This window comes from Cephus cinctus, unplaced genomic scaffold (assembly GCF_000341935.2).
Source record: "Cephus cinctus unplaced genomic scaffold, Ccin1 Ccin1_scaffold0617, whole genome shotgun sequence".
NCBI lineage: Eukaryota > Metazoa > Arthropoda > Insecta > Hymenoptera > Cephidae > Cephus > Cephus cinctus.
Window position 1 is genome coordinate 370064 of NW_014333261.1, and position 13459 is coordinate 383522.

General features: G+C 42.0%; 4 protein-coding genes and 1 long non-coding RNA gene across 10 annotated transcripts in view; 3 read left to right on the plus strand and 2 right to left on the minus strand.

Annotated features, from left to right (window-relative positions):
• LOC107269260 (thyrotroph embryonic factor) overlaps positions 1-13459 on the minus strand; it is a 69691-nt gene that overhangs the window by 54442 nt on the left and 1790 nt on the right. The gene's annotated exons all lie outside the window — the stretch shown is intronic.
• LOC112494569 lies at positions 7-5916 on the minus strand. 2 transcript variants are annotated; one of them, XR_003060133.1, is made up of 2 exons: positions 5764-5916; positions 7-323 (listed from the first exon to the last, which is right to left on the minus strand). XR_003060133.1 is itself a non-coding variant. In XM_025086559.1 (2 exons), exons 1-2 carry the CDS (start codon positions 5609-5611, stop codon positions 69-71), a joined length of 351 nt encoding a protein of 116 aa, XP_024942327.1. In that variant the 5' UTR covers positions 5612-5750; the 3' UTR covers positions 7-68. The 2 variants fall into 2 exon arrangements, 1 of the variants encoding a protein (XP_024942327.1); XM_025086559.1 differs by lacking the exon at positions 5764-5916 and adding an exon at positions 5516-5750.
• On the plus strand, positions 2150-3428 carry LOC107269262 (histone H5). Its single transcript, XM_015742928.2, has 3 exons — positions 2150-2448; positions 2522-2732; positions 2826-3428. Exons 2-3 carry the CDS (start codon positions 2530-2532, stop codon positions 3289-3291), a joined length of 669 nt encoding a protein of 222 aa, XP_015598414.1. The 5' UTR covers positions 2150-2448; positions 2522-2529; the 3' UTR covers positions 3292-3428.
• Positions 6690-9836, plus strand: LOC107269263. Of its 4 annotated transcripts, XR_003060132.1 has the most exons (4): positions 6690-7942; positions 8001-8145; positions 8401-8478; positions 8989-9808. XR_003060132.1 is itself a non-coding variant. In XM_015742931.2 (3 exons), the coding sequence occupies exons 1-2, from the start codon at positions 7523-7525 to the stop codon at positions 8455-8457; spliced, it is 504 nt and encodes a 167-aa protein (XP_015598417.1). In that variant the 5' UTR covers positions 6690-7522; the 3' UTR covers positions 8458-8478; positions 8989-9836. The 4 variants fall into 4 exon arrangements, 3 of the variants coding, with proteins under 3 accessions (XP_015598417.1, XP_015598419.1, XP_015598418.1); XM_015742931.2 differs by lacking the exon at positions 8001-8145 and having other exon boundaries at positions 6690-7969; positions 8989-9836; XM_015742933.2 differs by lacking the exon at positions 8401-8478 and having other exon boundaries at positions 8989-9806.
• Positions 10066-11866, plus strand: LOC112494571. The gene is made up of 2 exons (XR_003060136.1): positions 10066-10562; positions 10658-11866. It is a non-coding gene; the product is annotated as an uncharacterized LOC112494571 (long non-coding RNA).

Here is a 13459-nt window from a genome sequence, read left to right on the forward strand (position 1 = left end):
CCCCCCCCACCCCGCGAAACTCGCCTTAAGGTTATGTCGCGTCGTTAGAATCACTTTCATAAGTTTCACTACTCAATCGGTATAAAGCAGCATTCACACTGTGCATACTGAAAACTTTTAATCCAATCACTCATTGGTCGCTGCGTTATAGACGCTAGTCTCCGATTGGTCCGAATGAAGATTTCACCGTGAACGGTCGCTCCGTTGCGTGTCCACCTTCTTGTCGGCAGCCAACGACAAGCACGACGAGCGAAAATTATCTCGTAATAATCTTTTGTTCTGGACGCTGGACGTCGATGAGGTTTATCTTTCGTTAAACTTACCTGAAACAAAAAGCAAGAGTGGAATTTCAATATGTATTTTGGTTTAATTTTACGTATGACTTAAATGAAGGAACAAAAAAATAGAAAATTTATTTTCTCTTTTGGTTAATTAAACACATTTATCATCGTCCCGCTCTGAGCGTTTTGTTTCGACGCCAAGATATCTGACTTCCGTGGGTGTGCGTATATAGCTTAATGTTCTCACAGAAACCAGTGACGTCATAGGGCTCTATATTCCGCGCATACCGCAACGAGTGCATTCAGTGACTTTATTTTCGTTCTCGCCAGAGAAGCGCAAAGTGACTACTAGAAATATTGTACAAGCTCTATTTCGTATAGCTGCGCATACTTATGGCAACGACCATAATATAAATATGGTACATTAAGTGTCATACGAACCAATGGGACATTCGATAAGTTATCGAGCGTGAATTCCTTGTTAAATATTTCTTAATACGAATGTAGTATGCATATGACCAATATTTCAAGACTGAGCGAAGGCTTGAGTTTTCATGAAAATTTCTTATTATCCTCAAGGTACAGTTATCGTTCGATGAAAATTAGAGTTATCGATCGTTCGGGAGGAGTGGGAAGGGGGCCTCGGCCGACTGTGTTTTTGGGGTAAAATGTATAATTTCAAGTGTACCTGAATTATTGGGGAGACTGATCCGTGCGTAAGAGAGAGATATAGAAATGTATGATACACGCTTCAGAGAGAGAGAGAGACAATGACAGATTCAAGATAAAAATATAAAAAGCCAACATAGCATCCGAGAGTAAGACTGATAAGGAGAGAAAGAGGACGTGAACAGAGAGTGAGAGTGAGAGAGAGCGAAATGAATTCCGTGCCGTACACACTGAGTCCTATAAATAATATTCAAAGTAACATAAGAGTGTGCGTGACTAAAGGAGGCTATACAGGGTTGGACAGTAGAAACGCACCAGCAGAAGTTGGCCGCAAGTGACCGACACGGCAGTATGGCCTCTTCGATAAATGACACGTGACCCATTCCCATAAGCACAAACTGACAGTTCGCACAGCAATAAGGTTATTGAAATATTTCAATAGTTAGGTTACCGAAATAATTAATTAATATTGTAATGACAAAATGTAATATCATTTAAGATTTATTTTCACAACATATTGCAATTAAAATAATGTAAAGCTCAAGATATTCACAATTTTGAATATTTCCAATTAATGGTCACAACTGCAATTCTGCAATACGATGCTGCAATTTATTTAAAAATCAATTAATTCAAATGTTTTTATAGCAAAAAATATGTTGTGAAAATAAATCTTAACTGATATTATATTTTTTTAATACAATATTCATTAATTATTTCGGTGACCTAACTATTGAAATATTTCAATAATCTTATTGCTGTGCGAACTGTCAGCTTATGGGAATCGGTCACTTGCGGCCAACTTCTGCTGGTGCGTTTCTACTGACCAACCCTGTAGATAAACCCGCCAGTTGCAAAAGCCTCGTGCTGTCTCTTGCGCACGCGACATACGTGTATTCGGCCGTCTCTGTTTTCAAGCTGCCATTCAGACATCTCGTTGCCCCTAGTGGAATACACAGAGCGAGACACAGTACGGAGGATGCAGCATAGAGAAAAGGACCAAGATATCGCAAAGGTCCTTGGTGGCCCTACTGTGACGGGATTGGGATAAGATCTGAAAGATTTTGCCAGATTCCAGGAGCGTGACGTAAAAAAAAAAAGGTCAAATAAAAATTTTTCCACGTTCGATCGAGCAAAAACCTAGTGGTCCGTAATAAACATGAAAATTAGAAGAAAAAAAAGAGAAAAATTTTTCGATCGTATCCATGGCAACAGTTTTTCTGTATAAATTTATCCGTCTCGCGGGTCGGTGTTCATAGAAAAATGTTAAAAATTTATTGAGTGTAATTTTCAATGATATTTTTATATCTTCCTCCCTCTTTTTTTTTTAATACACAACAACACGATTTGCCATTCCCGGAAATGCGAGATCGCCCGTGCAATTAAAATTCCCAGTGTATCGTCATCGGAATATATTATCATAACGTCAGCGGGCACCGACCATAGCGACCGAGAAGCATCTTCCGGGAGTTCCCCGTGAGATGAGACCATCCGAACGGTAATTAGCATAAATGATTTTGCCTGAGATTGGTATGATGAATTTGAGAAAAAAAAATTTTTTTTTTTCACAGACCTAGCCATGACTCCCAGAAAATCGCCAAGGATCGAGGCCCTAGTGGTGAACGCGATAAAGAGGCTGCAAGACATGCAAGGGTCCACGTCTAAGGAGATCAGCAATTACATATCGCAGGAATACAATGTACCAGCACCAAAGGTCAGGAAGCATGTCAACATTGCCCTACGCCGTGGACTCTCCTTCGGGGTCCTGCATCGGTCTAAGGGGTGAGATTATATATATATATATATATATATATATATATAATAATAATAATAAAATTTGTATCGATTAAAAATCAATAAATCAATTTTCCCCAGGGGTTACTACAGATGCGGCGATCAAGACATCAGGAACGGCCCAATGGACGCCGTGGAGGACATCGTCCTGAAGCGCGGGCGCCGAGGGTGCAAGCGTCACTCCCGGCGTCGTAGACGAAAGAGACGTAGCCGTCATGGCCGCTGCAAGTCCCGCCGAAGAAGACGTAGAAAGTCGTGCAGAAGACCCCGCCGAAGGTCCTGCAGAAGACCGCGCCGTCATCGCAGGAGATGTAAGTCCAAGAGTAGACGCAGGAGGAGACGCAGGAAGATGGGAAGATGCTGCGACGGGGATGCCGGAGACAGGGTGACCTTCTCCGGGAGACGAGGTCCGCGAAACGACAGCTTCAGGGGGGACATCAACGGGAGCGAACGATCCTCCGGGTCGGATCTGTCCGGCGGGAGACGTGCGGATGAGGTTGCACCTGGTCAGGACTTTTCGCCGTCCTCGGGTAATTGTCTGGACTGAACGTCGATATCATCGGTCCCTGTTATACCGACGCGCAAAGCCGTGAATGAATGTATCGTGAAACTTTGACATTGTTTTTTATTCCACGTAAAAAAAAAAAAATTAATAAATTCACGTCTCATTTGTTTTATACAAAATGTCATTAATTCAGCGATGATTCGGTAGAAAATGAAAAATGGGAAAAAAGAAGCGCGAATGGAAAATAAAGATATGTCCGTCTTTGTCTCGCTCGCGTTAACGGCGATAGGCGTGTCTCTCTCGCACTCACGGCTACTATACGAAATCGTCAAATCGAAGCCCTGCACCCACCAGGACCTTGATTCCTGGACTTTATCGGTACTAATGGTTGGTTTAACATTTTTTTTTGTCAAAATCCAAATCTTTTCTTTTCATATCCAATTTTTCCGAGGCCAATACGAGGATGCCTATGGTGATGTGCAGTTGTTGAAGCTGCTTGACGATGACGATGAAAATCCGGCCCTGGCACGGCCTTGCCGGCTAATGATAGTCTCGCTAATGATGCGTTCACACACGCACGCACTGTACCACGTGATCATTCGCCTAGCAACTCTAGGATGGCCGAAGCCAAAGCTCGACGAAGCTTCGCTATTCTAGCCTAGGCTGGTGCAACGCGGTATTAACCGATCCTCATTCTTAGCGCTTCTCTGGCTTAGCTTAACGTTTCTGTGCTACGGCGATATGCCTGCTGGGCACATTTGAGCCTCTCGAGTGCGCCATGTGCTCGCGGACCACGTTTCTCTATGTGGACCTCCGACAGGAAGGAGCCTATGGACGATACGATAAATCGCCTTTAGCCTATTCCATGAGGACCATTATAATTTTTGAATCTGGACAGGTGAATGCTCGATATTAGTTTAAATTTTATGGCGGGAAATTCGAAAAAAAAAGTATTACCGTGTAAAATACGAAAATTGAACGTGACAGCTGTCAAATCTGTCACTTTGTTTTCTGACAGGATATTTTTATCAACTATATTTGTATCGCGGTAAAGATTTTTTTTTTTTTTTTTTTTTAAATATAACTTACATCGTAGATCCGATTCTGAAACTTCGTAGAACTGGTTCTCGCTAATTAGAACAATTATCAAGAGGTGGCAAAAACGAACGAGGTCGTGCGAACGACGTTGAAAATTAAGAGAGATAAAGCAAAAAGAGAAAAAGGAGACGTACAGCCATCCGAGAAATTTGTACAAGGATGAATGAGACAATTTTATTTTTTTTTCAATTTTTTTTTTTTTTTTTTTTTTCAAAGTTTCATTCCTACGTCAGAACACTGTAGCGAGAATTTCAAAAGCAATTCTGACTAATGATCGCGTGCTAGCCGGAAATAATCATTAACAAAATGCTCCTTCCTTCCACCACCATTCCTAATATCAATTTAAATAACCCGCCTTTCTTTCGCATTACCTCCAATTTTCTCTACGTCGTTCGTTCCCACCCACTTCCTTTAAAAATCCAACTATCTTTATCCCTCTCCATGGATACATTCGTCTTTGTTGCCTTGGTAACCAGATCATTTTTTTTATTCTTTGATACCGTGACGCAGACGGCTTTTAACGTCAACGCGTGAATGACGCGAACAGCGCCGTTTTGTAGTCCGCATCGAATTCTCTCTTTTCTAATAATAAAAGCGAAACCGAGTCACAAGACAGAGGAGAGTGGTCCATCTGAATTCCGATGATTCAAAATAATGTCAAATACTTGTGAGTGATCGGTGAAAAAAAAAATATTAAAAAAAAATTCGAAAATACCCAAGTACGTTATTTGTTCCCAGGTGTACAAATCGAATGTACAAAGGATATATATATATATATATACACGTACCAATAATCATATTCAATTATATACTTATTATCATGTAAATAAATAATGCATGAAGGTGCGCCCAAAGAGATCAGCGGTCAATGACGCCAAATCGGTACCGATATCTGGAAATCTTCCCAGCCACGAGCGACGCCGGTCGTCCCTAGAGATATTTTCGGTTCGTTAAGCGTTTCGACGAAAGTTTTGGCAGCCAGGAATCCCGTTGGGAGGATTAACGAGTCGTCGCCTCTTGAGGATGACGTTTGCTCGGATCTTATTGACACTGTATTTGTATTTTATTAAACTAGGATTTAAAAAAAAAAAATTTCAACGTACACCACAAAAAGATGTTTCTAGTAAAAATGTAAAAAAAAAAGAAAAAATAAAAAAAAAATGCATACACCTGTCACGAAGTAACGACCTCCCGCCCCTTCCCACTCCCGGAAATGACCTTTGACATCGCACTGGTTAAGTTCAAAGTTAATGGTCAGTCCCATCGGCCGATAAACTCGCGTGTTTGTCGTCCGCGCGCGACACTCTATTCCTATGTGGTTGACAGTAGGCGTACTTATTACGTATTCACGTACGTAAGATACGTATACGTAAAGTGCGAGAGAGCGAGGTTGATCCACGTGGTCACGGATATTACCATATTTTACATTGGCACCACTGTAGAAGACTGTCGAACGTCACGGATTCGCTTGGTAGGATACCGCAGGCACGAATCGGCCGGTGGCGTTGCGACGCCGTTAAAAAAAAGTCACGAGATTCGAAATACGCACGAGAAAATCATATAGATACGTATAAACGACGCCCACGTATTTAAAGTACTGTCGCTTCTTGTCGCCGCGTATTTGTGGCGAGCGTCGCGAACAGTCACGAGAAAATACGCTAGATGTGGATACGTGTGTATGCGTATACGCATAGCGTAGCTTCTATGCATTTTATCGGCGTTATCTGTTATACGTTTCTTATTTATTTTCATAGTCAACTGTCATAGGGTCGCGCACTGCGCATGCGCCAAATTGAAAATGAACAAATGCCAGTGCACTTCCCACAAACCTCTTCGCCGCAAGCTAGAACCTTCCAGGGGAAGCCGTATTCCGTGGCAGCTACGAATAGGCTTCGCCGTGTACCTGTAATACACTTTTGCAGCTTTTTCATTGTAGTCACTAACTAGGCGAGTCGGTGACGTACGTTAAGAAAACAAAGAAAGAAGTAACACTTCCATCAAAGTCTTTTATCAAACATTTCTTCTACTTATTTATCGCAACAATTCCAACGATAAGCATTTCGTTTATAGGTTTAAGTAAGTTTTATAAATATGTATATATATGTATATGTATATAGAGCACACGAAGTTGCTCGTCGTACGGATATTCAGGGTCCCTCGTTAACCCGGTTGGCCCGTACGAGGCGGAAACTTATCAGTTATCGGCCGAGAGACAAATAAATAAATAGATGCGCATAGAGAAGTAAAAATACAGAGAGAAAATGAAGAATGGTTGTATGCGATACTATTAGCTAAGTTGGCTTGTATGATAATTCAGAGAGTCGTGTAGTTTGGCTTACGGCGTCTGTCGTTAGTTGCGAACGGAGTTACCGACCGAGTCTATCGGATGTGGCGCTTCGTACGTCCGTCAGATGTTAGACCGGTGCGTTACTCGTGGAGGTGTTAATTCAAGAAACCTTTGGACTAATTTCTTGAAAATTTAATCGAGTCTTTCCACATTCGCTGATCGCGCAGTAATACTGTCACTGGTGTAACGTCGTGTCGGTAACCGCGGCCATCTTGAGACCCTTTGGACAGTTGGGATGACGAAATCGTAAGGGCACTGTCACGAAATCATAAACAATTTAAGCAAGCATAAGTGACAAGGCAACTGGAGGAGATAAGGCGAAGGCACTGATAGAGCCAACCCAAGTAACACTAACGGGTGTATCATTACAAGACGAACGTGTCTAATGCGATAAGTACTTCTTTATCTAGCTTGTTTTTGGTAATTGTGTAGACGCGCAAAAACTGCTGGAAAAGAACCGGGTAAGTTAACCCAAAATACAAATCTACGCAAGGTTCAAGTTCTTTCAGTGAATTTTTACCGTAGTAGACGATTCTAAATGTTACCAAGAGCTAACCTAAAACTGGTGAATATACTTAAAAAATTATAAAGGGGTACTCGAGACTGAATGCCAGTCCAATCTGGTTACCAGTCTCTCGTTGGGGGCTGTAGGCGAAGTATTTCTCAGAATTACAGTCTCCACCACCACTGCCAGTATTATCCTATTGCGCGATACTACTCGTTGCAAGTCCTCGAGCGAACTCGGCTGTCTTAATCTCAAAAGTGCCACGTGTTCGATCATACATATATATGCATATATAAATTGAAATTTCACGCGCTCCAGGAAAAATGACCAGAGTAGAAGGCGCTTATAACAAGCGAGCTTATGACCAGATTGAACTGTGCTGCATTGTCACTGTATACGTATCCACCATATCGTCATATTCGACGAATCGCGACTGGCCTCCTATAAACATGCCTGAACCTGTCTCTAACGCCAAAGCATCGCCGGTCGTCAGGACTCGGTTAAATTTTCAATTTCAACGACAGCCTCGTCGGATTTCGACAAAGGCTCGTTCCTGTATAAACCCGAAAATATCCATCTCAGCCGGTATGTTGAAACCTGGCATAAGTTCTGGCCCGCCGCCAGGAAAACGGGATGTGCTGGTGGAGGCCACGCCAAAGGCTGCCACGGCGTGGAGACAGTACCAGGAGTACCAGCATCGGCACCATCATCGCCATCAGCCGAGCAGACACAGCGGCCCAACGGTAGAATCAGGCGTACCAAACCGACTGGTGTGCAGCATTTTTACCTCTTGACTTTCAGTCGGAGCCGCGTACACGTCTGTTCTCCTGTTGTCGGTGTCTATTCGTCCGTCATGGTTGCTGACACGGGTCTGATGGCACGCCGAAAATATACCAACATGTCACACGGCAACGGGAACCTCTTACAAATCGACTGTATCATTCACGTACGTGCGTACAAAAATTTGCCTCGGTTGGATATTGACGGAAGTACGCTAGACAATGTTTACACGGTCGTAACAAGAAATTTGAGGAAGAAAAAAAAATAGAATTTAATTAAAAAACGTTCCATCAGTCAAAAGCGTAGCCTCGGTTCGTTAAGGAGCATCTGAATGTATTTGTAATTTATTTGAGAATATATTATCTTCGTTTCGCTGAGTCTTTTATACCTTTTTTATTTATTTTTTTTTTTAATCAAACAGTACATGGACACTGCTATTCATCCGAAAACTGCCGGACGAGCTGGAGAAGGTCTCTAACCAATTGGGCATACACGCGTCGTGAGTTTCTGAAACATTTCTAGAATAATACTGGGCCATATCTAAGTATACGATAGAATGTGATTTTACAAGATCACGAGGAGCCATCCTACTGATATCACGTTCGATTCAAGTAGATAAGGAGAGGTCTGGTTTCGATTGATTCTCGGACACCTTATACGTACAGTCGAGTAGGAGTGGCTGAAATATTCACCAATCCTGTCAGGCATAATACGACTGGAAACAATTGTCCCTGAACCGGGATGCTGCCGCGTTAACGTTCGCGACACTGGCAATGAGATAAGACTATCGAAATGGTTTTTAACGATGGTAACGTTATCAGTAAAATTACAGCAGAGCATTCGATGGCAAATGCCACGTTTCGCGACGATATTTGCCATCGAATCGATCAAATCGAACGTGATACAAATTTTGATAAATATCTGATCAAGGATCTATTTGCGTGTATACTGAAATGCGTGGATCTTGAACTGGCTTTTGAAAAAAAAATTTTTTTGTATATTAATACAGATGCAGAGAAACAAAAGCGGCCACAACCTCCACTTGGTCTCTCGGAGCAGCGTCCCCGTCGAGTCTCGAAGTGCGTAAAAAAGGTCGAAGCAGCCGCGTCTCTCAGTCACGCACCGACGTGGCCACAATGGGCAAAGTCATAAATAGTCGGTGGGTAAGAGTGTCGGGTTAAAGCCGGGCCCACACGTGAACGACGCACCGGGTGCTTTTCCGTGAACGACCGAGTATGACGGAGAAATCGATTTGAATTTCGCGCGCTTCGTTCGTCTCGTCTTGCGACAGAAACGTAGGAAATAAATAAAGTTGAGAAAAAGTTTCGGCGAATTATCCAAATCCTGATTTATATCCCATCGAGCGTTCTACGCGGATAGACGAACGGATCAACGAAGATCCTAGAGGAAATAAATGAAAAGCAGCAGCCAACAATATTCCGAAAGAATGTCTTCGAGTTTCGAAGTATTTTTAGATACAATCTCGATGGGCCCTCGAGGAACCAATTTATACGGCACTGACCCTTTTATTCTCCATCGTTTATCACCGTACAATGTTGTTCCAGCCAAATTTAAAGAGATCGACGAGTGACGTCAGACCTTACAAGAATACAGATACGGACGAAAGAAAATTGAAAACTAAAGACAAGCAATCAGCGACTGTCTTAATAAAACAATAACCCTGCTAAACGACAAATAACCGTATCGGGTATACGTCTAAACTAATAATAATTTCCCGAAGGGCTGGAAACCGACGCTGAGTAACGCAACGGTGAACGTATTTACGGAGCAGGGCCTACCAGCAATAATAAACTTGGCGTAATGGTAAAAAAGACCTGTGGAATTTGCCAGTAAAAAATTAGGCCTGTCAAGTTACCGGATCGTCGTGTCTCTCCGCTTTTCTAATATACGACATACTGTAGCGTATATCCAGACAGTATAATATATATGTATACAGCGAGTACCGCGTAAAGTGTCTGGCATCAGATGCGTAGCAAACACACGTGTTCGTTGTACGTAAGCTGGTACACAATGGAGTTGCAATATATATACACATATACGAGTACGTAAAACCATACAGACGAGCACGTAATATCGTCACAAGTTCGGATAATTAATGATCAGCAGCAATGACGCAGTCTAAAAAATGAACAGCTGGGCCGCTTCGTTTCGAACAAGAGTTTCCAGCGAACGCCGCGACGCGGCGCTAGTGGCGCGCTTCTCTCTACCCGTGAAAATCCTCACAGTTGCTCTCGTGAATTAATTGACGATTCTTCAAAGCACTGACGCATACCTACTCTGCAGTGTGTGCCGTGTACTACAGGTTGTCTTCGACAAGCCGCCTCTTCATGAGAACACAGAGCACGAAGGTTCGACAGGCGACATATTAAATGAAAAAATAAAAGAAGGCGTGGGCCTCGCACAGGCATCCCGTACACGACGAGGGGACGCCTAACCCAAGTTTCACGAAGTACAGAACTACGGGCTGCGCCGTAAAGCTTCGACTGACGAGAGTTACGAATTTCTACAGTAAATAGAGAATACTTTACCTGCATCAGGATACGCGTCGTTACATTAAAACGTGTATGACATATATTTTTCTTTACGTCTTATTATCTACGCGAATGAAGTATTGTGATTTGAAAAATTCGTGGAAATTTTCTAACGGTCTAAACTAGTGACGGCGTTCCTGGTCATATGACGTGAGGTGAGAATTCGCCCAGCATCCGTTCATCGTGCTTGGAGGGTCGTTCGGTTGCACTTTCACTGGAGATCGTTTATCGCAACCGGGACACGGCTGAAGAAAAAGGCACGTTAATCGACGATAATTCTGTGGATATTTGCGACGGTGACTGTGCAGGTTGACGTTGCGCGGCAATCGGGCTCAGCGCGCGTCTCATTAATATTTATAAGGTTCACTTGTTTCTCCTGCCTCTCTTCTTCGGTGTTTTCTTTTTCTAATTCTTTCTTTTTTACTTCTTTTTCCTCGTATCTCTGTCCACCTTTCCTAACTCGTCCTTCGCAAGCGTGAATCGAGAGGTGCTCGTAATATTATGCGAAGGACGTAAACGCAATATTTTCCAACGACTTATGACCCCCTGGCGGTTGCTGGTAATTACTAGAAAATTATGTCGCGTTCATACCCACTAATCTCAATCGTTCTACATCCAGTTCATTCACAGGAACAACTTTGTCAGCGTGCATAAACATTTATATCGTGTTCCTTTGACAGATTTTTTATTTAATATCGTCTTACACATGCATGTACGCAAGAAAAAAAAAATTATTCAAGTCAAGTCAAAGAAAAATACATTAAAGTCAAAAAGCAACTACGTCGCTCGTTGAATATTCAGCATTTCTCGATTCTCCCTCGTCCCCGTCAACGTCACTGAAAGATTTTCCAAAGCATCCGGATGAATAAAAACGATAAAAAGAGAGGCAACAAAAGTGAAAATTTATTCGCTAGAAAAAAAAAAAAGAGTAAATAACCAAACCAAAAATCAACGCGCATTCTCTGACACGACGAAGACGTCGCGACGGACTGCAAACCGACCGGGTCAAGATAGGCGTCTAGTCGCGAAAGCAAAGCACGTCGAACAAGTAAACTCCATTAAGAATCTTTACGTATAAATGATTAATAAATGCTGTGGTAATTGCCGCATACGCCAAACCTCCTTGTAATCCATTACGACGTCCAGCTCGTAAATCTTGATCGGCAGCCATGATAGAAACGCCATACCATATAATACTCGGATTCATATCGCATTCTCACCTCTTCAACAAAAAAAAAAAAAAATTCCTCCATTCCCTCCATACGACTTGACCTTTGCCCTTAGACGAGCATAAAGTTCAAACTCTCGTATAATTTCACGTAATTTCCATCAGCGTGAATTCATTCCTATCCCCAAGGTATCCCTGTTCGAAAGAAGAAAAAAAGAAAGAAAAACAGGAAAAACATACGTCCAAACCACATAAGACAGACGTATTCGCACACGATATATATTATGCATCAAGTACTGATAAAAAAATTCTAAATGCTTATTGACAAATCATATTATCCTGTAATGCTTTACGTTAATCGATAATATCCTTACGATTACGGGAGTCACGCGCAATACATCTAGTTATCTTGATTATCAATTATTTATCACCCAATGCCACGTGTATTAATCGTCCCCGCGTTAAAAACCGCCAACTTACACGATACACCAATATATACCATATATATATAATACATATATATATTAAGTACACGAGAATTTTCCAGTATTCCAAGAAGAGGGACAGACTTATCCCATTTACATAGCGAATAAGCCCGGTACTCGTAGTAATGTACCTGCGGTAGCGAAAGATCGGATCGTCAAGTTCTTCTCTCGAAGTCACTTACGGCCAACTGAAGAGAGAACAAGAAGAGGGACTACTGGCTACTCGGTACAATGCGCCAGCACGGCAACTGCAACTCGCCGGTATTCGTGCCGATCAATATTAGGTATAACGTGAGGCCGAGAGAATGTGCCTTCAAGTCGGACTTCCCAATTGGTTGAATTAACGATTTTACGAAAGGTACAATTTCGCGATTACTCTCCGATCGATGAAATTATTAAGTAAAATTAAAGTGGACGTAGCACGTGGAAGGAGTACCGTTAAATCGAAGAGACGTAAATAGTCTCATTTTTTTTATTCGTAATAAATATTTAGCTAAATCGACAAACATTTTTTTCGCCCTGACCAAATCTTTTCGACGAAACGTCGACCCACGAATTTATTTCGTACTTCGGAAACACCCTGTAAAATAAGGAAAGGACGGCTCGTGGAGTTCTCTTGACATTATCTGAACAACGCGTACGACAGTCTGTTATCTCGTATCAGGTTGATATCAAAGTTGAAAAAAAAAAAATTTACGATTAATTCTTTGGCTATGAAATTTTCGTAGTAACATGTAATGACAATCGTTATTGAATATGGTAGCGCCTGTACAGATACGAGTAACGAGATTTTCGTGAAATGGATGACGTATTGATTAGCGTAGTCGACAACGTTGCCCTACGTCATGGTTATACGAATCTTTGTAATTACAAGTGTCTTTTATATCTGTACGTTAAGAGTCTTGGAAGAGAAACGTGAAGTAGGGAAGTTAACAGCGCCGGTTATCGAGCTTGGGGAGAATTTATCGTGCATGATACGAGCCATAACGAGACACGATATAAATTGTGGCAGTGCGTATTGCATATCACGAAAAGGAGAAGTGTCCGATACGGAATTCTATGGCCTCGAGATATTAGACTCAACCTCTTATCTAAAACCTTCGCCCGATGCAAATGACTAATCTATCATTTGGAGTTAAAGCTGATACTTGTTGGAGGCACAAAAGAGTTTGTACAATATATATATATATATATATACATATGAATTTGAGTATTAATGACACTTGTGGCGAATCCTCGAAGAAGCGAGAGGGGGGGGGGGAGAGAGAAAGAGAG

Excerpts from the sequence above, each read along its gene's own strand:
- LOC107269262 (XM_015742928.2), top strand. The coding sequence starts at position 2,530 with ATGACTCCCAGAAAATCGCCAAGGATCGAGGCCCTAGTGGTGAACGCG. Across the intron at positions 2,733-2,825 it reads GTCCTGCATCGGTCTAAGGG|GGGTTACTACAGATGCGGCG; the intron begins GTGAGATTATAT and ends AATTTTCCCCAG.
- LOC112494569 (XM_025086559.1), bottom strand. The coding sequence starts at position 5,611 with ATGGGACTGACCATTAACTTTGAACTTAACCAGTGCGATGTCAAAGGT. Across the intron at positions 324-5,515 it reads GTCGTTACTTCGTGACAGGT|GTAAGTTTAACGAAAGATAA; the intron begins GTATGCATTTTT and ends TTTTTGTTTCAG.
- LOC107269263 (XM_015742931.2), top strand. The coding sequence starts at position 7,523 with ATGACCAGAGTAGAAGGCGCTTATAACAAGCGAGCTTATGACCAGATT. Across the intron at positions 7,970-8,400 it reads CAGGCGTACCAAACCGACTG|TACATGGACACTGCTATTCA; the intron begins GTGTGCAGCATT and ends TTAATCAAACAG.